The 27699-nt window shown below is 33.0% G+C and overlaps 1 protein-coding gene across 2 annotated transcripts; it reads right to left on the reverse strand.

Moving 5' to 3' along the window:
- Window positions 1–1546: 1546 nt before the first annotated feature.
- Window positions 1547–27649, reverse strand: si:ch211-129c21.1. 2 transcript variants are annotated; one of them, XM_073936615.1, is made up of 15 exons: window positions 27592–27649; window positions 19191–19500; window positions 16630–16775; window positions 16454–16516; window positions 16270–16368; window positions 14837–14936; window positions 14478–14588; window positions 13329–13480; window positions 12016–12188; window positions 9202–9361; window positions 7187–7409; window positions 6889–7004; window positions 5166–5329; window positions 3954–4006; window positions 1547–3022 (listed from the first exon to the last, which is right to left on the reverse strand). In XM_073936615.1, the coding sequence occupies exons 2-15, from the start codon at window positions 19294–19296 to the stop codon at window positions 2313–2315; spliced, it is 2376 nt and encodes a 791-aa protein (XP_073792716.1). In that variant the 5' UTR covers window positions 19297–19500; window positions 27592–27649; the 3' UTR covers window positions 1547–2312.
- Window positions 27650–27699: the final 50 nt, after the last annotated feature.

Raw genomic sequence — 27699 nt, forward strand, 5'->3', positions numbered from 1 at the left:
TCACTGCATCGCACATAATCACATTACCGTTTTAGGGAAAGTGATTTCTAAGAGAGGAAAAAGCATGTCCAAGTGTTCTTTTCTAAATCATGGCAGCTTTTCGATTTACCTCTGGAAATTTGGTCTTGAATCACTTTCGCAATTACTTTCAATTTTATTGTGCCGACTTTTACAATTCACAAGCATGTCTTTGTAAATGCACATGACACCCCCATTCCCCCTTTTTATACACTGCAGATGTTTTTATTTTATATGTATGACTGGAATGTTTCCTTGCGATCACATGTTGTGCCTGCTCTCTTTTTTTGTTTTAAGCTTATCACGTCTTCTCAGTGAAGACCGCCTTAATTCTTCATGCATATTATTAAGCATGTTTGAACTAACCTTCCCTTAAGTGCTAGCACGCTACATGCTCCTACTTTTTAACTGTTGGTTTCTAATCATGTATTTGCATTTCTTTCGAATAATCATTGTGCTTGGTATTGGAGCATTAATGTTTACACTTGAGGTTGGCTGGAGGAAAGACACTCAGATTCAAAATGTGACTTGATTTTTGATTCTTTTTTCTCAACATCCCTCCACACAGCCACAGGAGGGTGATTTTGCAGCATTCTACAACTGGCCTCGGTTAGCCTGTGTATTTAATGATCTTGCATATGAAATGTGACTGGAACGACTCTCTGAGTTCAGTTCAATAAAAACATTCCTTTTCATCATGGACTTGCTTTTAATACATTCGTACTCTTGTCTCAATTACATAACAGCAGTATTGGGATTTATTAGATTCTATAATTATAGTCTACTTTGACCCTCAAATAGGTAAAATTTAAAGGCTGGATTAGTTGTGAAAATGTTATGAAGGCACTGTTTTCTGCTCTGCAAAACCACTTTAAATTCTTGAACTGATATGGTTAAATGGAAGCCATATTCAATTGGTTTACAGAAGCTTCCAAATTTAAATATGGTAATATGCTTTTGATTTCAACCAATCACATACCAATCTGACCAATCTCGGCAAAGTAGGAGGAGCTTAGAGAGACTGGATCCTCGAACAAACCATTTTAAGGCCTACAAAATGATAGTACAAGACAATTTAGTATTTCTTTGTTTGTTTTTACCTTGGATGGATGTAAAACTATTTTAATAGACTCCAAAACAAAATAAGGAACATTTAACACAGCACAACTGAGGGACTTTAGAAAATACACAAGTACAACACCAGGTCACGGCACCAATTGATATTCAGCTGTTATAATTGTGTTGTAACACTCACTGAAAAGCGACATGTGAGGTATGGGGTTTTGCAAAGTTAGATGGTATCATAGTGCAGATGCAGGTCCTGATTGGTAGGATGTATGATCTTCATTTACCTTTAAGGGGTTCCAGTTGTTTTTAACATTCATTTTACAAACCAGGATTTTTGTTCTTGAACTTGAAAAATACTTAAATACTTAAAAGTGCAGCATGTAAGTTTGACACCCAGTGGTTGAACTAGGTATTACACTTGAACTTTAGAACTGTGACTCAGTGCAAGCCAACACATATCAGTGATTCAGCATGTACATTTATTAACGTTAAAGAGGTTTAATATGTATTAATTAGATTATAAACCTTACCATTTAGTTGGAGTGCAGCGAGTGAACTATTCTGTGCTTCTGAATGGCTGTATTAAATTTCTGTCATGTTTCATCTGGTACAAACAGCCAAATATCTTATCACTGCAAATCTCCTCACGTAGCGTCTTGTTAGGACACAGGGTTACAATGTAACCTGCTCACCTAATGCTTACGCTCTTAATATTTGTATTATTTGCTAGTTAATAAACCACCTCATGTGGAACTCTGAATCTGCATCTCATTTCAGAGCCCACTACTGTCCACTGGAGGTTGCATTTCAGTCGCGGACGCATGCTTTGAGAGCCTTCATGACTGAATGAATGAAATGCACTGTTTTCCATTAAGGCAACCCGGGGTGCTGAAATATAATTGACTAAACAAGCATTGGGCTGGTTAAAGGGACCGAAACAAAGACAGCCACTCCGGCACGCAAAGCACATTTTCAAAGTAGAATATCTTCAGCATTCTCTTCAGACTTCAGCATTATTTTTCAGATAAACAAGAATGTTTACTTAGCAAATTTCCAAAATATCTGCAAACTATTATATTATGGTATTTTTATGCTTTAAAAAAGTCAAAAACCTACATAAAGCACCTTTAAATTTGGCCAAAAATTATACATTTTTACTTTTTATTAGTATCAATAAAAAAATAAATAAATATAAAAATTATACAAAATGATTTAGTAAAAGAACATCAAATCTCAGACTCATCAGTGATATACTTAAACAAATGAATGCCCGTTGAGGGATCCCCATTCCTGTGGAAGCCAGTCACTTCTAGATTACTGTTCGTTGTGACACACAAGCTGACCATTTGAGGTTTACTGTCCATGACATCATTTCCCGCAGACTTATATTCCATTCTTGGAAGATTCCCATGGCTTTTGATTGGTTGCCTCCCACAACACATGAATGGAGAGATGTGGCCCATGTACAAGTTCCAGATCAGCAGGCACGCCATCATAATGGACAGCATCGCCAGCGCCACTTGCATCGCTATCCATTTACTCTCACTGGCCTGATTTTTAGAAACTGACGGCGGTTCTTCAGGTTTAATCAAACCTGATGACGTTGTGTAGATTTCATTAGGTATTCCCAACGTGGTCTTAATCTTATCTGTCACAACGACTGCTACTTCTTCACGCAAGTCATAAATGGCCAGTGTTTTGGTGTAGTGTTTCCCTTTCGCCTGCTCCACTGACACGCATGTGTAACGTCCAGCGTCAGCGGAGGAGGCGTTAGAGATAAGGATTGCATCATTATAAATTGTATACTTCCTGTTTGAGTAAGGCAGTGGCTTTCCAGCTAAATTCCAGTTCACTTGGGCCAGGTTGGAGTCTGGTCGGCACAGCAGCCTGATGTTGTTTCCCAGTACCAGCGTACGGACCTTTGGTTCAATGGGAGCTGGGGACGAAGGAAACATGGTTAATAAACAGGTTTTGCAGATTTCAATAAGTCCTTTTTAAGTCCATTATGAATGAAATTTCAAGCTTAAACAGGGTTAAACACTGAGGATTTTTTCAAATAACCGAGTTGAGCCAGTTGAGTTGAGTTGAGTCAGACAAAGTTCGTCTTTCAATTGCTTTAAAATTCACCGGAGAATGATCAGTTTACACAAAGACAGCCTCTTCGAGCAAAAGGATCCCAAGGATGGGCTCACAGGCGTTTTTAAAGACAATGTTACAATGTTTTAGATAAGAATTTCTCTACAGCTCCTTAACTCTTAAACAACCAGTAGATTACACATGGCTGTAAATGAATATAATGTATTTGATCTTTACTTCAGCAAAACCTTTATCAGTTTTATAATATCAATACATTCTTGTCAATAATCAATATAGATCATTTCAATGTGGTCATGTCATTGGCCCATGAACATTTCCTGCTAGTTATCAAACTATTTCATAACTAACTTAATGTTGAAACAGCTATCATAATGTTATTAATCAATATGTGGCTCTTTCTGGACTCTTGGAAGCTATACAAATTAAAAAACTAGAACAGGAAATACGTTGGGACCATTGTTATTGTTTACATGCTTCAAAATTGTCAATATGATCCTCAATAATAAAAAAAACTTCCATCACATTTTTTTAACACTGATTAAAATTAAAAGCTTTAAAATATAAATAAATTTACATTGACAGAAGAGAAATAAATTGAAATAATTTAAGAACGGCGAGACATTTTTTCAGTGAATTTAATACTTTGAGGCCTAAAATTTTAGATTTGAAATGTAAGACATTGTAAGACCCTGCGGACACCCTGATGATAAAGATCGGGATTTGAGGTTTACTTTATTTAATAATAATAATAGTAATAAAAAGATACATACCTGTTATTGGGCACTGAGTGGCATCTCCATCTTTAAGACTTTGTATCAGGTTACTAAAATGCAAAATGCCTGATGTTAGATAGCGAGTGTCAATTTTGTTTATATACAGTCTAGAAGATTTAAGATATGCAAAAAAAGTTTTTGGCAATATATAATCAAAACAACAAGAGAATGGTCTACAGCACAGGTGTCAAAAACAGTTCCTGGAGGGCCGCAGCTTTGCACAGTTTTGTTTTAACCCTGCTTCAACACACTTGAGCTGCTGTCACACTCGAGTTTGAGCATACGAAATTCTGTAGTATGGCGGGGCAGGATTAAACAAGATGATTAGACATTTAAAAAAAGTGAGCGATTGCTCCATGACCAGAGAGGACATGTTTTGATTTTCAATTGGTCTCACGCAATCACATGAAATGGTTGCGCAGGTCAGAGTTCACCAAGTGTAAACTTTCCAAAGCAGCGAACTGCGAAACTTCTCCCATAAGCTAGCATTTCTGGTCTGATTCAGTTGTATGGGTATGAATGAAAGTCTATGTGGAGAAAAGTGCAGTGCGACCGCAGCTTTACCTGTAGGTTTCAAACAAGCCTAAAGGACTCAATTAGTTTGATCAGGTGTGTTTAAGTAGAGTTGAAACTAAACAGTCCAGAGCAGCAGCCCTCCAGGAACTGGCTTTGACACCTGTGGTCTACAGTTTCCTACATTTCAAGAATGCAAGTTCACGGTTTAATCCTCACTATTAGAGAACTATGTGGCATATTTTCTAAAGCACACTATTATGAAAAACATGAATAAATTTGAAAGATCACAATGAAAAAACATTACATAAGACTTTCAAATGACTACATTATTTTTGAGAAAAAATACAAATAAGAATCAAGCGTTTATAAATTACACTCTACTGTATGTCAATCATCTGAAATGTGACTGAATGTAATTAATGTTGAGCAAAGCACCACACATTTGTATTTGTGTCAATTCATAGAGACTAATAAATCTACAATCTACAGAAATTTCATCATTATGAAATGTGAATATCTCAGAATATTGATATGGTCATTCTTTGTGGAAAAGAACAACATGAACATTCTGCTAAATATCTCTTTTTAAAGAAAACCATACAGGTCTGCAATGACCTAGAATAATAGAAATTATTCTTTCTGTAGGATTCTAGGATTTGTTTCTTCCCTCCTGATATAGAATGAGTGTCTTACCTTTTTGCATGCTCAGTTGAGGCGGGAAATCTAGAACAGCGTTGAGCTGGGACGTCCCAGGCACAGTATGGGTCTCTGGCCAGCACACAGTCCAGACAGGAAGAATAGCGACTGCAGTTGCTGACAGGCATCTGGACGACCCCGGATGCAGAGCCTGCATACAACTAGACCAAACAAGACAAGTTTTTTTTTTTTCTCCCCATGACGAACTTCTTTAAAGAAACATTCTTACTCTTTATAATCCCTCACAATTACAGTCAATTACAAAATTAATGTCATTTTGTGGAAACTACTTAAATAGTTTGTAATTTTTATACACTTTTAATCAAATGAATAGGAATGTAATTAATAACCCAAGAAACTCTGTCAATGTGACCCTATGATTTGAGACACTTTCCTGAAAATATTGATTCATACAGGACAATTGTTTTATTAACTAGTTTAACATTTTGAATTAGTAATTTTCATTTGTGCTCTTTATGTAAAATACAGCATTACCCAAACAATATTTGTCAAATGGTGAATGGACATTATAACAGAATTACACCCAAACGAATCTGCATCAGATCACATTGTTCACACTAGAAGCGTGTTAAACCAAAATAAATCAGGATATTATTGAATCAGCACTGATAAATATAATAAAGCATTATGTAATGTAACATAATAAGTGAATTATACCTAAATTAGGCAGAATGGAACGTGAATCTGAATATAATCCAATAAAAAACAATTATAAAATAACAAATAAATGCATAAAAAAATTAATGAATAAAAATTACAATTAAACATTAAATAAAATTATTTAGATAAATAAAAAAATAAAAAATAAAATAAACAGTTAGTAAATTAAATTAATAATAAAAATTAGAATTAAATATTAAATAAAACACTTTTGAAAAATAATAATGTAATTAAATTAAAATAATAATAAAATAAATAATTAATAAATGAATCAAATAAATAATAATTACAATTAAATACAAATTTGAATTATAATAAAACATTTTAATAATAATAATAATAATAATAAAATATTTAAGAAATCAAATAAATAATAATAAAAAATACAATGAATATTAACAAAAATTATTTTGCAAAATAATAAAAATGCAATTAAATTATTAAATAAATAATTTATAAACATAAAACATAATTATTAAATTAAACATTAAATAAAATAATTTAGAAATTTTTCAAATAATAATAATAAATGTAATAAGTCAAATAAATAATAAAAATGACAATTAATTATAAAAATTTATAAATAATTAATAAATCTAATAATAACAACAATTATTATCTCACTCACACACACACACACACACACACACACACACACACACACACACACACACACAAACAAAATGAACTATACTCTAATTATTCATAATTAAATGTGATTCTGAATGCAAATATGTGGGGATCTGATATTAATTGAATCATTTTCTTGTTTAAATATTTCCTAAATGATGTTTAACAGAGCAAGGAAATTTTCACAGTGTGTCTGATAATATTTATTCTGAAGAAAGTCTTATTTGCTTTATTTCGGCAAGAATAAAAGCAGTTTTAAATTTTTTAAACACCATTTTAACCATTGAACATACAAAATGAACATGAATATATAATTAAGTATAAAATGAATAATTGAATATACCCAAATGATTGTGCATCTGAATAGAATCAAATCAGCAAACCTACAGCTAACCTCAGTTGTGCGTACCTGATTCTGATGAAGTCGGAGGACGTCAATAGCCTCTTCACTCTCAAACAGTTTGACCTCTTCAATGATGTGCATTTCTCCATCATAATTCACTGCTTTCTGCACATAACCGTTTGCTGATGGAAAAAAATAACCTGAATTACAAAAACCAGATCCAGCTTTTCAACACTACTCAACATAAAAACAACACTGCAGTAGGCTGCAATTGAAACAGAAGGTGCAATTAACATTCTTGCGACTCTGACTGTTTACACACACCCTTTAACTGACTCTGCCCTAGAGGCACATGGGAACTCACCTGTGCCCACAAACATCATGGGATAGGACTGTCCGTCTGCTGCCGTTACCATATCTACAACGAGACGCGTCAACAGGGGCCCTCTTTTGAGCAGCAATGGTTTTCCTGTAATTGGATGAACGGCATCATCCATTAGAGGACGATCTCGGATGAACTGGAGGGTTTTATCAGGGATATTCATCGAACTTTTTATTCCTGAAGTCCTCGCTGCGTTGTTGATACACTGGGAAGATGAACATTTGTGAGATGACATATTATATAAAGTTTTTATACACTGATTTTATAATAATAATAATACATTTTATTTATGATGTGCTCTTTTTAAACTCAAAGTGCTATGAGAAAAAATGCACTAACAAGTAAAACATCTCAGTAACAAGCCAAAAGTCACACAGCAACAATTAATAAAACAGAAACTTTGCAGATTTTATTTTATCATCAGAAGCCATAGGTATTCATTTTGTGTTGTCTGTGTCAGTTCTTTTCACATCACCTATATAATATATAACTGCAGGTTAACTAGATTTACATATAATAACAACTTTACCTGTTAAAAGCTATTAGTAAAAAGTTACTAATGAAAAAGTTAAAGTTATGAGTAGGGTCAGACAGAATCTGCTGCCATTTTTTGCCATTTTCTGCATCGTAACTAAAAGAATATATGAAATAACAAAACAATAGCATTTTAACTTAATGTTTACAATGCAAATCCAATTAGATTCACTTATTTGGTAGACAAAGCAAGTCTCACATAATACATCTACTAAAAACAGAGAATATGACTTTAGAAACTGTATTGTAAATTAATCAAATGAACAATTTCATGTCAGGCAATATTATTACTGAAATTAATTTAAAAAAAGAATAAATATGAATTTACACACATTTATACAAGTAAATAAACAGACTCAATAAGCTAAAAATCTGAGGATTTTTCACATGGGCCTAAGTTACTAATGAATTAGGTAAACTTATTAGTAACTATAAAGTTTTGGTAACTAATAACCTGAACTTTTCTGAATTTAATTGCAATGTAATAATGTGCACCTTTTGTAAAGCTGCTTTGAAACTTTTGATTTATTATGAAAAGTGTTACACAAATAAACTTGTCAAATGAAAAAAAAAAAACTAATCAAAATTCAAATAAACTGGCTTTTTAAAATTGAATTAAAATTAATTGAGTTCTTGATTTTCAAAGTTGAAAGATGAATTCTTTTGAACAACAACAACAACAAATAAGGGAGACAAAAGTGTGCCATCATTATTATCATATTTGTTTGCAAAAGAAGGCTGTTCTGGTTAGTATGGCTGCATGTATTTGATCAAATTTACAGTCAAAACTGTAAAATATTATTACAATTTAAAATATTTTTTTACTGAATGTAGTTTGAAATGTTGTTTATTCCAATGATCTGACATTTTTAGCATCATTATTCCAGCCTTTTATGACACACAGTCCTTCAGAAATCAATATAATATGCTGGTTTGCTGTTTTTGTGTAGTTATTAGTTTTGCGGAAACTGATATGTTTTACTTTCAAAATAACATTATTTCATGGAAAAAAATGATATAATAACAGTTTTTACTGTCTTTTTCTGCCCTAGAGGCCTTTGTAATTCAATGTGTCCTTTAAAAATGAAGAAAAATACATTTTATAATAATATATAAAAATAATAATACAATTTTAAGTATCTTAAGCTCAAATAATCAAATGCTTTCTGTATGATCATGCAACACTGAACTGTAATGATAATAGTAATAATAATAATAATAACAATAATAATGATAATAATAATAATAATAATAATAATAAAATTGTTAATGAATGATTAAAAAAATCTGGAATTTTTTTAACTGCCTTATTTTTTTGTAATATATTATACAAACATACAGTTATTTTTTATTATTATTTACTTACAAAAATGTGATCAAACAAATGCAGCCCTAGAGAGCAGGCGTGTCCTCAAACCATTAAAAAGTGAACAAATTTGTGAATTTCTTAAATGTCCACTCACATCTCCTGGCCGAGGAACAGGAAGGTCTCCGCTGTATGTCACCCACTTAACATCAGACATTTCCACCGCCACCTCTGTCTTAAATTTGCCACGTGAGAACACGTTGCTGATATCAGTCACATTATATGCACATACAGCTGACGACTGATCCGTTGAGCTTCTGCAAACACACAAATATCATTATCATTTATGGCCTATAAATGGCATTGACTAATCTGGAGGTAAGAGCCAGACGATCCTTTCATTATCAGTCCTTCCTTTCAGCATATCTTAATGACATGCAACTCATAACCTTTAGCTTATGATCATTAAGTGCAGTTATTTCAGTGACTTTTATTGATGCATAGCAAACTGAAGTCAATTATATATATTTTATTGTGATTTCATTTGACCTTATTCCGTTTTTTTTTTTACATAATCTTTAACACTAACAAACCTTATTTAAGCTAACTTTATTTATTATTGAAATATCCGAGTAAATTCCTTTTTATTCTTGTTGTAATTTTGAAGATTTACTAATAATATATTTGTCGTTTTATCATGCGTACCTATCATGAGTTTTTGATAAATCTTTTGTTTTAGCTTTTGCAGTGAATTAAAAGAAAACTACGGAACCCCGGAAGGGACGTAGTGGGGGAGAAAAAAAATGGGTGGGTGAAAAAAAAATAATGGGTGAAAGAAAAAAAATGGGTGGGAGGAAAATATATATTTCTAAGTTTTTTGCGTTCTCTCGCAAAGTTTTGCGTTCCCTCGCAAAGATGTTTTGCGTTCCCTCGCAAAGATGTTTTGCGTTCTCTCGCAAAACTGTTTCTCCACAAACACTTCCTGTTCACTGCACTCACGTAAACCCTCCCGTTTTTGCCGAAATTCTCCCGTATTTTACCATTCTATCCCACTTTCTTTACATTACTGTGCGTATGCTACCTATGAACCAGTGAATGCATGTATAAGCGCTGACTGACAGACGCGCTTCGTACAATAAACTGATCCCAGATCAGCGTCTGTACACGCCATTTACAGAGGAGTGGGTGTATGTTTAAACAGACAAATACACTGAATAATATGAAACATCTCCGTCTTGCATGTTTTATTTTAAACAGCTTATTTTCTCTTAAATGAGCACAAACAGTTTCTAAAGTAATGGACTGCTTTCATTATAGATCTGTGCATTCTTACAGAGACACCTCTGTTATCAAACTAAACAAAACATGAGATTCATTTGCTGTGCACTTGTTTGATAACAGAAGTGTCCCTTTAAATGGCGCGTACAGACGCTGATCTGGGATCAGTTTATTGTACGAAGCGCGTCTGTCAGTCAGCGCTTAAACATGCATTTACTGGTTCAGAGGTTGCAAAGTGAAAGGCGACAATCAGCGCACAGTAATGTAAAGAAAGTGGGATAGAATGGTAAATATGGGAGAATTTCAGCAAAAACGGGAGGGTTTACGTGAGTGAAGTGAACAGGAAGTGTTTGTGGAGAAACAGTTTTGCGAGAGAACGCAAAACATCTTTGCGAGGGAACGCAAAACAACTTTGCGAGGGAACGCAAAACATCTTTGCGAGGGAACGCAAAACTTTGCGAGAGAACGCAAAACATCTTTGCGAGGGAACGCAAAACTTTGCGAGAGAACGCAAAACATCTTTGCGAGGGAACGCAAAACTTTGCGAGAGAACGCAAAACATCTTTGCGAGATAACGCAAAACATCTTTGCGAGATAACGCAAAACATCTTTGCGAGATAACGCAAAACATCTTTGCGAGATAACGCAAAACATCTTTGCGAGATAACGCAAAACATCTTTGCGAGGGAACGCAAAACATCTTTGCGAGATAACGCAAAACATCTTTGCGAGGGAACGCAAAACTTTGCGAGAGAACGCAAAAACTTAGAAATATATATTTTCCTCCCACCCATTTTTTTCTTTTACCCATTTTTTTTTTTTCACCCAGTCAATTTTTTTCTCCTCCACTACATCCCTTCCGGGGTTCCGTAGAAAACTGCTATATATAAATGAAAATAAACAATGTGTTGGCAAATAGTTAAAATAAAATATATATTTTTAAATTTCAGTTAAGGTTTATTTTATTTTAAATGTATTTTTTTATAACTAATATTACACTGAACCAAAAGAATTAATTGGAACTCAAATTTAAGTTACATTTAACAGTCACAACTACCATTTTTTTTGTAAAAATGTAACAGAAATTCACCTGATCATGAATTTAACTTCCATCAAGTGGAGCGGTCAAAAAAAAAAAAAAAAATTTGGCATATATAAAAACTTAAAAATGTAACAAAACTTAACAAACAATAAAACAACAACGACAAAAATTGCTGGATGAACACTAATAAGATGCATAAAATCTTAAAATGTCATAAAACTTAACTGAGCCTTATATTTAAAAATAAAATAATTTTGATAAAATAAAAAGTAATGCATAATCTACAGACTACACATTTATTAAATCAATTTCTTGATGCATAACAAAAAAGTGGGAAAATCATATTGCATGCACCTTCTAACATAATGTTTTAATCATTCTGAAATTTCCAAGGCATCTGTATAAAAGATAAGAGTGTTTTTTATTTTATTTTTCTCCTCTTGCATCTCTCAATTATTAATACTAGCATTAGCTTCCAGAGCAGTGATCATTTTTTAGTCTTAAACGCACTGAATTTTATTACATTTGCACGTTTGTACAGAAACACAGCTAGTGTGGTGATTGCTATTCAGTAATTACAAAATAACTCAACAAATTAGCATGTTTATTTATAGAACAGTAAATAAAGTATGAAAAAAAGTCCAAACTTACGACTGAGAGGTGAATATAGCATAAAAGACACTTTTCCTCCATTTCTGGTGGCGGACATGGAAGACGTCCTGTATGACGTAGGGCAGGCTGGGTTCAGGGACTGAGCAGTCCAGACGAGCCTTCAAGAATGAGGTCCATTTCCTCTGGAGGGTCCGCAGACCTCCCATATCACCCTGCAGAAGAGGAAAAATTGAGACGCTTTAACATGATTCTGACAAAATAGTTTATTATTATTATTATTATTATTATTATTATTGTTGTTGTTATTATTATTATGCCAAGCTGTATAACAATATAAAATACACAGTAAACAAATACAATACATTGAATAAACAGGAAAAAAGAGAGAAAGAAAAAATTAATAAATGAATAAAAATAAATAATAATAATAAAAATAAAAAATACAATTATTTATTTTTTAAAAGGAATCACATCTCTTATTATCAATTAATCTTAAGTAATTAATAAGATGTTTTATTTCACATAAGAAATCCATAAGAAAATTCACAATAGCTTCTAAACATTTGATTTGGTTTCAAAATAGCAAATAACAATCTGAAGATGCAAATTACAACTATTGAATATTAGGAACCATTTTTTATTATTTTTTGTCTCTTTTCTTTTAATCAAACAATTATTTGTATTGGTCATGTAAGGGTCATATATTAACTGAATTTCTAATGTTGTGGGTGAGTGCTGTGCATACTAATTAGCATTTTTGCAGAAGTAGATGCGGGTCCAAAATTAAATTCAGCTCTGCAGAAACTTCCTGTCTGAAGAGAGGTGTTAAAACTGAACACAGAACACAGAAAGATGTATACTTTGTTGTTGGGCAGAGAATTCATAGAAAAAGAGGAAGTATGCCGAAGGGGCGGCCAATGGAGGACTGAACAATGACTGACAAGTGACGTTACACCAAAACTCCACCTGTTAAGATCGGTGGTGTATATATGCTGAAGTCAGGAAATGTATGTTAGTTGCGAACCTCTTGAATGTAATTCTAGTATTGCATTGGGGTAATGTAACTCAGAGCTCTGTCTTCGAATTATTCATTTGTATCTAATAAATTGTTACGATTTTTGGCATTGAAGAAAAACCTCTCCTGACCTTTTCTCTTGAACACGCATGGAATTAGCATGATATTCCAACACAACTCATATAAACCTTGAAAAGCAATATGAACTTAAATCATTCTAAAACAGTTATAATAAATTGCATGAAAAAAAAAACAAATGACAATTATTTTCACTTTTATTTTTACAGAAGGTGCAGATTCTGACAAAACCTGGCTAGCAGGTGGCAAGTCGTGTTACCTTGCAGACTCTGGCCACACGTGACACAACGAGCTTGTTGTAAAAGTCGTACTCGATGGCGTTTTCACTGAAGAACATGTAAATCTTGTCATCGTCACCTTCAGGACTGTCCTCACTTTCCGGGACCGCATCCATGTAGATGAAGTTTGGCTCTTGAGTGGGTACAGAAATACTAGGGTTATGACATTTCTTCATGAAACTGCATTTCATACAAGTTGCTTTTCCTTATCTGATATATGCTGTAAAATATACAGTGGGAGAAATAAGGATCAAACACGTCACCATTTTTCTCAGAAAGCATATTTCTAAAAGGTGCTGTTGACTGAAATTTCTTGACTGAATTACTTGAATTTTTACCAGATGTTAATAACAATCAATGAAATCCGAATATGCAAAGAAAACAAACCTAGTTATGTGTAATGAAATAAAATGACGCAGGGAAAAACTATTGAACACATGAAGAAAGGGAGGTGTAGAAAGGCAGTGAAAGACCAGACAGCAGCTGAAATCTCTCAGAAGTTCTTCAGCAACCCTCTGCTTTTCCTCCCTGCAAATCATTATTAGCTGCTTCAGTCCAACATTTACATTAGCAGGATGATGAAGATGAAACCAAGGTGGACATTCCAGCAAGACAATGATCCAAAACACGGCTAAGGGAACTCTAAAATGCTTTCAGAGAAAGAAAAATCAAGCTGTAGAATGGCCCGGCCAGTCCTCTGACTTGAATCCAATAGAAAATATAAATTAGAGATCAGATTTAATAGATGAGACCCACAGAACCATAAAGATTTTTACACTCTGCTGAAGTAAAAAACTGACACCTGAGCAATTCATGTGACTTCATTCTCCATATGAGAGGCGTCTTTAAGCTGCTATGACCAAAATGATCCAATTATTAAATACATTTCAGAAGTTTAATACTTTCTCCTTGTGTAATTTTATTGTTATTACACACAAATCATTTGTCAGATTTTTTTATTTTGTTTTATTTTTTATGATTGTATTGTTTAGGTTTTTAATCAAAATCTGGTTCAAGTCCATCAACAGCTCCTTTAGAAGTATTTATTTCCCCCACTGTATAATGCAGTTAAAGGAACACACTGTCAATAGTTTTCTAGATCAGCTAACATCTCAAAAGATCTGACGTACCATTGAGCCAAGAGCTCTTTAACAATGTCCGCAATGTAATGGGAGACGTACGAAGTATGACCGGCTCAGAACCCAGAAAGTTTAAGGAGGTGGCAGAATACAGGTCTTGATCTGAAACACGAAACCATAGATCAACTATTAAACAAACAAAAAAGCTATCAAGTGATTGATGTTCTAAATGACAATGACATTTTCTGGTAAATAAACTATTTTAGCGAGCATCTTCTGTATATCATGATGGCTATGTGTGATATGAAAAGATAAATAAACAGGAAACATTCCAATTTATGAGGGAATAACTAAATATTGCGTATTATTTAATATATACATTAAAAAAGCTGGATGTTTAACATACGTACCAACCATGACGGAAGAGGACCTCTGGAAGGGATCAAAAGGGCATTTCCCCCTCCCGTCCTCCTGTTTTCCCTCCAGCTGCAGCTGCCCATTATCATACGTCTGATCAGAAAACAAAGCAAAACAGTACGATATTATCACTTGATGGATCACATGATCTCATTCCTCTCAACAGGAAAAAAGTGATGGATTACAAAACACAGACAGCAAGTTCAAACGTACAAAAGCCAAATTAATGTTGTCTCCTTACTCTCAATTATCTTTCAGAACAAATGAAAGCAATCTATTTTTATCTTAAAATATTATTTGATATGTTTTCATAAAACATAATGAATAAAGGAAAACACATTGCATATCTTAAGAGAACAATAATTAAGAGTAATAATTAAAATTCACTTAATTTATTAGGAATTTGTTTTCATCTATACAAGTGTGATGACATTTGTTACAAAATAAAAGATTTCTAAAATGTTAAATGTTTTTAAAGCAAACTAATCTAGAATAATAGATGTTTTTATTTGTTTGGATTAAAAATATATGAGTTATTCAGCTAATATTGTTTCATAATTTCAGAAGTTAAACCATTAGTATTCTGTTCTTTAAAAATGAACATAGAGATGTCTGAAAACATGGCACCCTCAGTGTTGAGGGTCTTGCATAACAAGTAATGCGAATACTTGCGTAATAATATTACTTTCTGAGTAAAGAGTAAAGTAACGCATTGCTTTTTTGCAAATGTAATGCAAGGTATTTTTTGTTTATTCATTAGCTTTTAAGAAAGAAATTGCTGAATTAAAATTAAATCACAATGAATCACACAGTCAATGAGAGAATGTGTTCACTATTTTGAACACATGAAAGGAAAGGGGGTTTATCTCAGTGGACGGTGATTTTGCTTAAGACAAATAGTACAAATGTAACAAACACATTGCGTTAAACTTTCTATAATCTCAGATAACAATATCCGAGAATATTTTGTAATGTGTTTTTTAAGGTAAATGTAGGTGTAGGTTATACAGTGCGTTGTTAATTGCAGAGCTCCTCTATTTAAAAAAAAAAAAAAAAAAAAGTTTTGAAAGAGATCAAACCTCAGCCAGGTAATAAAAAAATTACGCAAAAGTAACTTAATGCATTACTTATTATAACAAGTAACACAACTAGATACTTTTATGAGGAGTAACTCAATACTGTAATGCATTACTTTCACAAGTAACTTCCCCAATGCTCTGCACCTTTTTAGCAATTTTATGCTACAAACACAAAAAAACACTCTAAATGTGCTTATATCTATTTTGAATTTAGAACAAATGTCATTAGTAGTTTACAGAATAAAAAATAAATGTGCGGGATTAATCGTATACAAAATAAAAGTCTGCTTATTCAGACAGACAGATCATTTAACCTCTTATAAGATATATACCACATCATCACTTACTATATAATCACAGGTGGGGCTAAAGGCGTTTGTTCCACAAATGTACATCACACTGTCGTTCATCTGATGCAGCATCCGTATATAGTTATGACAGTCGATCTGAAAAAAACAAAAAACAAACAATTGATCAGATGTCATTTTACAGAAAACACTGGTGTGACAGTATTCATAAACTTTTACTCACGTCAGGATGTTTGCCTTTAGAGGTGCACTCCTTTTGTTTCTCCTCAGTGACTTTCCAAAGCACCTGAAGGGTGGAGAGAAACCAATACAGACTGTGTTAGACTTTGCTCTTTCTAGAATGTATTCATTGTTGCTTGGTATTGTTGAGAGATAAAGAAAAGGAAGTCAAAGCACCACCTTGGACCTGGAGACGGAGATGTCATTGATGTCAAGAGCGAAAACGGCTTCTCTCGCCCCCAAAACCAGCAAACCCAGATCCTCCCTGATCAGCATGGTGGAGTAATTCCAGATGCCTTGCTCTTTGAATGTGATCGCATGGTTATCTGGGGACAAACATAAACAGAGTAATTATACTGTAAAATTCTGGGTTCCACACAATTCCTTCATGTTTCCCAACTCAAACCAATTAAGTTAATGTAGATTAAGCAAAAACAACAACAAAGCTTCAAGAACTGTATTGATTCAGCTCCTTTTAAATAAGGAGTTTGAACAAGCAAGAAAAATCTTTGTTTGTGTGTACTATATAATGAATGACAATTAATTTCCTGTTCATCAATGAACAATTATGGCTGAAAATGATTTGAACACTTGTGTATAATGAAACGCAATAATGCAAAATGTTGATTTTCAAGAGAGAATAGAGTAAAACGGATGTTTGAAGAGAACACAGTTGATGTTAACTGCTGATTTCCATCAGAAGAAAAATTTTAATGGAAACTTCTTTCTATCGGCTCGGTTTGTATCAGTTCTGTTGTCATGATTTTCAGGTATAACCTGTTTTTAAGGTTTTCCGTTAATGCCATGTCAGCAGCATTTGCTATATTCATGGCAAAAACATATACTAAATATACAATATATAATCATATAAGTTTCTTAACAGGGCAGCGCAGTGGTGCAGTGGGTAGCACGTTCGCCTCAAAGCAAAAAGGTCGCTGGGTCGATCCTCGGCTCAGTTGGCTGTTTATGTAGAGTTTGCATGTTTTCCCTGCGTTCGCGTGAGTTTCCTCCGGGTACTCTGGTTTCCCCCACAGTCCAAAGACATGCGGTACAGGTGAATTGGGTAGGCTAAATTGTTCGTAGTGTATGTGTGTGTGTGTGTGTGTCTGTGTGTGTGTGTGTGTTTCCCAGAGATGGCTGGAAGGGCATCCGCTGCCTAAAAACTTGCTGGATAAGTTGGAGGTTCATTTCACTGTGGCGACCCCGGATTAATAAAGGGACTAAGCCGACAAGAAAATGAATGAATAAAAGTTTCTTAACAAACATACAATGCAAAAAAACAAACAAAAAAAAAACAAGTAGCAACAACATTGAAACAGTCATATACAATCTTTTAGTTTGATTAAAGATAAATATTCTAAAACTGCTCCAGAAGGCATCTTTTCAAACATTTTAGTTAAAATATTTTCCTAATGAAAAAGTTCTCTTATATCATTTAAAAATACACATTCTATTAAAATATGTTATCGTCAAAATACTCTTACACTAGTCACAAATAGGATTTTCTTCCCCTTTCAATAGATATGCCTGTGTAAGTCTTGAGTGTCCAATTCTACATCTCGTATGTACTACCTGCTCGTGTCTATTTTCAAAATGATAATTATTTATTTCATTTACTAATGGATTCACTTCATGCAATTTGATATTCATACATTTATCCCATTCCATTTGCCATTTCTCATTAATATACAGATTTAAAACAGGTTTAACATCAGATACTGGAATTTTACATTCTGTAATCTCCAACTGTAGGGCTTTCTTAGCTGCTTTATCTGCACGTTCTGCAGCTACTGGTCAGCTCACGATTCAGTAAACATATGAAAAACAAAATTGCTTGTACACTAAACTACCAGCAAGCTATATGGACCTTAACAGAGCAGTGGCTCACTTCATATCCAAAGAAAAGACTTTCGGAGATGCCTTTTCATGTAAAGCATAGGTCTCAAACTCGATTCCTGGAGGGCTGCAGAGTTTTGCTCAAACTCTAATGCCTCATTCAGACTAGCAGCGACTTTGTAGCTGCCTGTCGCTCTGGGTGGCGACCTGCTGCAAATGCAGGTCTGTTTAGGTATATACAGCACGAATACAACCAATCTCTGAGTGAGCTGAGAGAGGATCACATGAGCTCTACTGGTGCTCCTATTGGCTGTCGCTCAAGAAAGTCACTTTTCAATTTGCATATCGTTAAAGGATTCTCAACTTTGTTGCGTCGCTCACCATGCCCACCTGGTCGCTGTCGCTCGTGTAGACAGTTGCTGGAAGTCGTTGACTCTCCAATGAAATGAACGGTCGCTTGTAGTGTGAATGAGGCTTAATCAAACACAGCTGATCCAACTAATCAAGATGTTCACGACTACTAGAGACTATTAAGCAGGTTTAAGTTGAAGGCGGTTGGAGCTAAACTATGCAGCGCTGCGGCCCTCGAGGAATTGTGTTTAAGACCATTGATGTAAAGAATCTAAGAACCAAAAAAATCTGTGTTTTTAAAACTAATGAATATAGCAGAAGTCAGTGATTTACTTGAATTATTTAGCCTGACATGTTTACCATTCCAGAATATACTGAATGTTTCTTCAATAAAATACATTGTGTTCAATGGGGAGAAAAGGTAGATTTTACCCAGACATTTAAAAAGAACATATATAGAAATATTTTAGAGCAGAGATCATAATACAGTGATATTTGTTTACAAGGTTATCAAACACTGTAAAACATGTAAAGTGAACGACACACACACTTACCTTCATACTGAATGGTTTTTCGAGCAATAATATCCAGACTGCTCGATCCAGCAAAGACAAATGCCAATACGCCATGAAGAACAATGAAAAACAACAGAGAAGACATGGCTCTGTTCCTCACTGAGCCAAAAAAAAGAAACTACAAACAAATGTGTACTTCAGTAAAGAAAATGAGCTTATAAGTCATGTTCTGCAGCAGGCTGGGTTATGTAGGCGTCCGTATCCAATTTACATGTTTACTGCTTGAGTATTTTGGTGGGAAAAGGTGGACATCCATGATGCTGGAGGCTGAAGGACGGCAAATAAAAATCTGTGGAAAACAAAAAATAAATGTTATATACTCATATTTTTTTATTTCTGACTTCTAAGAAGTTCAAATGAACCCTAATTTGATTCAACAAAGTTCAACAAAAATCTGCCTTAAATTAAAAAAAAGGTTAACAATAAACCTTTAACATAACACCTTTACATAAAACAAATTAGAATATTGAATTAAAGCTGTTTTTGTCACATATTATTATTATTACTACTTTTATTCATTCATTATTGCTTCTTTATTTTATTGTTTTTATTTAGATTATATTTATTTAAAATACTTTTTTTCTTATTTTAATTTGTGTGGATTCTGTATTTTTTTTGTTTGTTTGTTTTTTCTGTTTAAAGATTTTTAGTAATAATAAAAGTCTAATTACTTGAAACATTTATTGAATAGCAAACATGTAATTATTTCTAAAAAAATAAGTTTTCATAACTATTTATTATTAATTTCATTCATTCATTCATTTTCCTTCAGCTTAGTCTCCATTTCAGAGGTTGCCACAGCTGAATGAACCCAAGAGCATCTTTACTTTCCAGGCATCTGTAACAAAACCTTTCAACTTTAGAAATTTAACATGTTATTTCGAAAAATTATATTTTTCTGATAAAAAAATAAAAACTCCAAATCACAATTTAAAAAATTTTTTTGGATGAAATGTCATCAGAAACTTATAATAAAACAAACAAAAAAATTCATTCAAATTCATAAACCCAGAACCAGAGAAACCCCTAATTTTCAAGTAGTCTCTTTATTTTTTCCACAGCTGCATTTTCTCTAATTGAGACTAAGATCAGTTTCAAAGACATGCGTTTATTTGATCCTTCTTCCCAAACATGAAGATTCACCTGAAGGCCTGTTCCTGCATGACGTTCAGTGAAGCATGGCATAAACTAGAGCGCGACAACAGAGAACTAAATCCTCCACTTCAGCTCATCCCTCAGCAAACACCTGGACTCAAAGCTGCTTTACCTAAACAGCCCTGGCTACAACGGACTTCAGGAACACCAGGAACTCAGCACTGACTCACTGCTATTGCTGACAGATCACAGAAATAACAATAATCTGCTGAAAACAAGAAACACTGCTCCTTTTCCCACTCAGATTTGGATTGATGCGAATTTTGGCTTAAAGCAAGACACCAAAGTTAAACAGAATGTAAAAAAAAATTAAAATAAATACTAAATTATCACCACTTTGACAGTTGATTGATTACATTAAAATTACAAACATTTTCCTCAAATGTTTTGTTAAAATATGCAAAGGATGCAATAATTAATTAAATGTGCTATTTCTGCACAAAAAAAATTGAGCAATAAATTACTTCAGGTTAAAATTTTTTATCTATATATTGATTTTTTGACAAATAAAAGTCAAAGTTTTTTTTTAAAGGTGATTTGGTGAATCCTTTTTTACTAACTCTATAATTGAGACATAAAATACATTGTTACAATTACTTTTGCAGAATTTATTTATATAACCAGGCAGATAATGTATGAACATAACAGACATGAACAAAACCTGTGTTTGTAAGTGATGATGAAGTCAAGATTTATGACTCAATGTAGGAAAAAATAGAACTAATTTTTCAGGAAACAGCCTTGTATTGCAACTGAAATCTAGAGATACAAATTAACTGGGTTTAATGTGCATTTTTAAGGATTGCATGAGAAAAACGAGTAATCAAAAATCCCTGAATTTGCAAAAGAACTTTTATGCTTGCTTCAGGACAGGTTGTTTTAGACTTTTTTTTATTATTAACCATTATAAACTCTGATGCAGCAAACATTACACCCACATGCCTAATCAACTGTCTCCATAATGCTTGCCTTGTTTACTGTTGTTTACCAAGTTACCAATACTACAATAAGCTGCTCTAATAACTCAAAGTGCACCTACTTCACATTTAGGATTATTACATAAATATATTTTTTGTTAACTTTGAAAAGATTTACTTAAATTATTTATTTATTTACAGATGTTTATTTATTTACATTATTATTGTAGAATACACCAGTACGGGCCGATATAAGATTCTGATGGTAGGATAACCTGGGACAACAATATCAAGGTTTCATGGTATTATTATGACTGTTCTGAAATATTTTCTTTTTAAATGTCTGGGTAAAAAACAAAAACTTTTTCCCCTTTTGAACACCAATATTTTTTGAGAAACATTTCAAATGTTTTGGAGCAGTAAACATGTCAGGTTAAAAACCTCAAATCAATTATTGATTTCTGCTATCTTCATTTGTTTTAAAAACAGATTTTAATATTAAGTCTTTGGATATTTTTTTCAGCTGGAGATGCTGTTGTCCTAAAAACATTAAGAAAAAAAAATCGTACACATATTTGGCAATGGTAGAGCAGAAAATTTAGACCGTTTTAAATCCTTGACGGTATACCTTGAAAACGGTTATCATCCCATGACTGCAGGCTGCATAATTTATCGTTTCAGCATCGATATCGCAATGTGTGTGTTTGCAAAAGTCACATTGCAGGATATGCAATGTTGAGTGGGGATTAAAGTTGATCAACAATTGAGAAAACATGAGAAGTCATTGCAAAGTACAACCATAACAGAGTGACACTTTATCATTTGTATGTGTTTTAAAGGCATTTCAAGAGAGCTTAAAGCATTCAGGCACAACAACGTGCAACATTTGTAACTTTAATGAAGAATAATTTGATAGAATTATTCATCGGATGAAGACTATACAGTTTTATTTGACATTTTCTTTTTCCATTTTTGTTCCTGAATACTCTCTGACTGTTTGACTCTCTGGAAACAGCACTGTTGCACTGTTTACTTTGCTATATTGTAATTATTCTTGCTTGCAATTTGTTCGTTATTTTTTATACATGGTTCACATCCTTATAAAATTACCACAATCAATATAAGTGAATTCTTTTTCCCTCAAGTAGAGCTTTTCAAGCCATCTTGTGAGATAAAATTCATATTGCAATGTATATCGCAAGAGCATGTGATAGTATAAGTTTCTGACGGTATGATAACCTTGCATAAAAAATATCACAGATTCACGGTATTGTGTTTATTGATGAAAATTTTTTTTTTTTAAATTTCTTCGTAGAAAACTACAACTTTTTCCCCCATTTAACACAATTTATTACATTTTAGGAAACATTTACAATATTTTGGAACAGTAAACATGTCGAGCTGCATAATTAAAAAAATCATTGACTCTCTCTTCTCCTATATTTATCAGGTTCAAATCAGATTTCTTTACAACCAATTAAAAAACACATATACCTTGAACAGACCGGTATAACAAAACATTTTTGAGGTTTTAATACCTTGACTTTTCCAAACCTTGAAACCGGTCATCGTCCCATGCCTAATATTGCAATGTCAGATTTTTCCAATATCATGCAGCCCTAAATACCAGTACATTTGAATGACAAGTCTGTAAAAGTCAAAAGATCCACTTCACTTAAAGATGGAAACAGTCTACAGATAAAGTGTGACAAAAAAAAAAAAACAGTTTAGTTTATTATGGATGTTTTATTTACATTAGAATGAAAAAGACCAAGAAAAACCAAGCCCATTATCTAAAAATGAACAGGTTAAAAAAAAAAATAATAATAAATAAAAGTGTTTTTTTGGTCTATAGTAGTGTCTGGTCTTAAAAAGTGAGACAGGTTTAGGCATGTATGCATTGGGGTGCGAGGAATGAGGATACCTGAAATTGTTGATGCTCGAGGGTGAAAACACAGGGTTTGTGTGCTTGCGTGAGGCCGTGTGATATAACTCACAGCCTTTGACATGTTTGAAATGTTTACATTTTGACGAGACGCTCCTGACCGCACGCTCCACTGACAGTTTAACTGAACACTGAAACTTTCAAGAAATAATAGCCTGAAAATGTTGAATATATCAGATTTTAAAGAACACTACTTAATCTTTTTTTTTCTTCCAATATTGCCCAAAAAAAGTTACATAGTTTGGTTAAACGTATGATATATTATTTTATCATGTTTTAAAATAAACATAAGCTAAATTAAACAAAGATTGTCTAAAATTATTATTACCATTTTAGTAATAAAATATTAAATATTATTATTTAAATAATATTGAAATCCCATTTTAATAATTACTTTAAAGATTTCTTGCAAAGAGTTTGAGTTAACAAATTAAAGCTTTTCGTGCCTTATTTTATTTTATTATTTATAATAACACATACATAAAATACCAACTGTTCATTAAAATTGGTTTCTGACCAACATAACTGTAAAATTATACATTTTTAAATAAATCAAAGAACATTTTATTCATTTTTTAACGTAAAATATATAATAATTAAGTTGCAAATACATGTCTTGAAGTGCTTTTACAATAAACAGATAGATAGACAGATATAATTTATAATAAATAGAATTAAATAAATTATAGCAATAGTAAAAAAAAGTAGTAAATGAGGTATTTTTTACATATGTAAATAACACTAACAAAATAAAATATTTTAAAACAAATGAAATACTTTACCCTTTACTGTTTTATTTTATTCAAATTATATTTAATTGATAACATTTAAATTTGATTTAAAGCAATTATCTGTAGATGTCACTGTATAACTGTCTTAATTAGATTTTTCTGTGGCACTAACAACATTTAAAGGAAGAAAAAAAACAGCCAACCTAAAGCAGGAAATGATATCAGTCATAGGCCATCGAATGACCCTCACCATGACACATTGCTGCCATCACAAACATTAACGCTAATCACCATCCACTCAGCGTTAATATCTCTAAAGTGACATACAATCATTTCGGAAAGACAAATCTACAACTGGTAGTTCCAGCTTCATGTATAAATAGAGGCTTTTTAACTTGAACTGTAAGATAATGTTTCCTGAGTATTTGGAACGGTTCAGGTTAAACGAACACTAAATATGTGATTCATTAACCTGCAGCTTTTCCAGTGACACCTCATGTGTCACTCACATTGCGCAACACCTTTACGTTGGAACAAAAAAACACACCCACCCAGTTTATAGGGTTAGGCTTTTGTTCGTTCAGCTCGCTAAAACAAATAACTGTGAATATTGAATGTGGCACTCATAAGCTAAAGGTTAAAGCTCTTTGGTAAACAATAACAACAAAGAAATGCTATTGTGCTTGCTACAACAGGATTGTTTTGCACACAAGGCGCTAAAATATTGTATTTATAGCCTAAAAGAATGAGATGCATCACTTGAAGACTTGTTGGGTGTGAAAACAGCAACATTCCCTACTAGCGTTCAGGCAAGTCGCAGCAGGACTTGAGGAGCTGCTGAGATTATCTCAGTGTTTTATTATGAGCGATATGTCACTTACAGTGGCCCCGAAAAGATTATTCGAGATATTATGTGTGACACTTAAAATTAGTGAGTTTTGGTGTGTCAGCAATTTAAATATGACAGAGATGCTAATCTGGTGAGGTTCAGATGATGTGTGTAGGTAATTAAAAAGAAGCTATTTAAAAGGATGGTTTACCCATCATCAATCATTAACTCATCCTTCACACCTGTTTGAGTTTCTTTCTCCTGTCGAACACAAAGGAAGATAAACTGAACAATGTTGGAAAAAACAGCCACTGACTACTATAGTATTGTTTGTTGCTACCATGCACGTCAATAGCTTTTTGTTTAGCAACATCATTCATCCATTTATTAATTTTTCTTCGGCTTAGTCCCTTTATTCATCAGGGGTCGCCACAGTGGAATGATCCACTAACTTATCCAGCGTGTTTTACGCAGTAGATGCCCTTCCAGCTGCAACCCAGTACTAGGAAACACCCATACACTCTCACATGCGCGCACACACTTTCACCTATAGTGCATGTGTTTGGATTGTAGGGAAAACCAAAGCAGCCCGAGGAATCCCACCCAGACACTGGGAGAACATATCTCCACACAGAAATGCCAACTAGCCCAGCCGGGACTCGAACTAGCCACCTTCTTGCTGTGAGGCGACAATGCCAACCATGTTTACCAACATTGTTCAGAATATCTTCCTGTGGAACAAATTTTTTTAAAATGAGGAAAAATAAAATTTTAGGTGAACTATCCTTTTAAGAGGAAGTAAACCAAAAAGGAACACAATACGTTTATTTACTTCTTAAATGTACATTTGAAGGGAGCACACTGAAAAAAGATGTCTGCAAAATTGTTGTAAACAACTTATTTGGGCTGAATTTAAACAAACAAAATAAATTTAGTAATGTTCAACGTAACTTGTTTGTTTAAAATGAACCCAAATAAATTGTTTACAACCATTTAACTTAAAGCAAATTTTAGTAAATCCAAGAAATCACCTTTGAATCTTTTTTTAGTGCAACGTTTTAAACTTAATGCTGACCTTTATTACTTTTTGTGGTTTGATTAACAGTCAAATCAAACACTAGAAGGTGAAATATCTTTTACTGCACTTTATGCTCATCAAACTGTCACTAGTATTTTTCTGTTCAATTTTCAGTGCAAATGTCTAAAGATTCCTAACCCTTTAACCACCCCACCAAAATAAAATTGGATTGCATTTCTTAAAACCTAGTGTCGTTAGCTAACACACTCAATGCATTTTCTTTTCAACACATCCCATCATTTCTAAAATATCAGCCTTTACTAAATGTTTGATATGTTGGTTTATGATAAAAGTACCGGAATTAATACATATACTGTGAAAATCAGAAAATATGAAGTGTATGACTAATTTATTAAAACACATAAATAAAAATAAAACATTTTTGAACACTAAATCATCTTTATTTATTAAAGTATGCCATAAAATATTTTAGATTCTCATTTAACAGGTTTTCTTGTTTGTTTTTATATATTAAAAAAAAATCCAGTGTTGTAGTGCAACAGAATTTTGTTTGTTTGATTTTTTTTTTGTAGACCAACAATGCTGTGTGTGTAAACCGTTATTTAAAATGATCAAAATATGCTCAACCATTTGGTAGAGCAAGCAGTTACAGGGTTAAAACAAAAACTGATTTCTGACAACATTCATGATTAGGCATGGGACGATAACCGTTTTCCAGGTCCAGGTTTTAAAACCGACAAAAATTTTCTGCTATACCATTCCTACAGGATATGTGAGATTTTTTTTAGTTTTTTTAGGACAATAGCTGAAAACATATCCAAAGATGCCATTTTTAAATTGTAAAGAAATCTGTGCTTTTGAAACTAATGAAGACAGCAGAAGTCAATGATTCATTCGATTCACTGCTCCAAAATACTTTAAATGTTTCTCAAAATAAAATATATTGTGTTCAAAGGGGAATTTTTTTTTTCCCCAGACATTTAAAAAGAACATATTTTAGAGCAGTTATCACAATACCATGAAAACATGATTTTTTTTATCCGAGGTTATCATACTATACCGACCCATGGCTATTCATGAATCATTAGTTCTGGTTTATAAGAATAAACTCACTTTATTTGGACACATTTTAAAGACAACAAGACTTAATTTCTTTATCTAGCATCTCCAGTAAACATAACTTGATTTAAGAATGTTTTCATATTTGTGGTAAACAGAAATTCTGAGGAGGAACTTAGCTTAAAATGGTAGAAGAGTAATTTAGGATAAAACAAACAAATAAAATCACAATAAAACAAAATGCTGTCATTTTCTCACAGATAGGCTTATTTCATAATGAGTTCACACTTGACAACAACAAAATAAACACTTCTCATGCTTATTTTGAACAAGTTATATCGTTCAAAAGTCTTCAAATATGTCCTAAACTAAACGATGTAACGTTATATATAACGTTAGTCTATTATACGCGAGACAATAAGGTGGAAACACTGTACTGTACACTAAATGTCTATTTGGTTATCAATCCTCATTTTTACAACTTCTTCCTCAACAGTAGGTTACATTTATATTTATATTTATTAAGTAAACTGATATCAAACTAAAGCATAATGCTCATGGATTCACCATAAACCCTGAACACACAACACACAATCTAATACACCTTTTGAATTACCGTTACTTGCACCAAACAAAGTCTTTCAGCCCTTTCAATAGGGTTAAACAAATATTATCACTCGCCCAAAAATATATAAATCAACTCACCGGAGACGCACTTGAGCAAATGTCCTTGTAGAACTGTTTTCTGTCAGCGTGTCTCATCCAGCGTAAACTGGCGCTACGTAGAAATGAGTAAAGTGCGTGCGCGTAACC

Source organism: Danio rerio, chromosome 22, assembly GCF_049306965.1.
Source record: "Danio rerio strain Tuebingen ecotype United States chromosome 22, GRCz12tu, whole genome shotgun sequence".
NCBI classification, from domain to species: domain Eukaryota; kingdom Metazoa; phylum Chordata; class Actinopteri; order Cypriniformes; family Danionidae; genus Danio; species Danio rerio.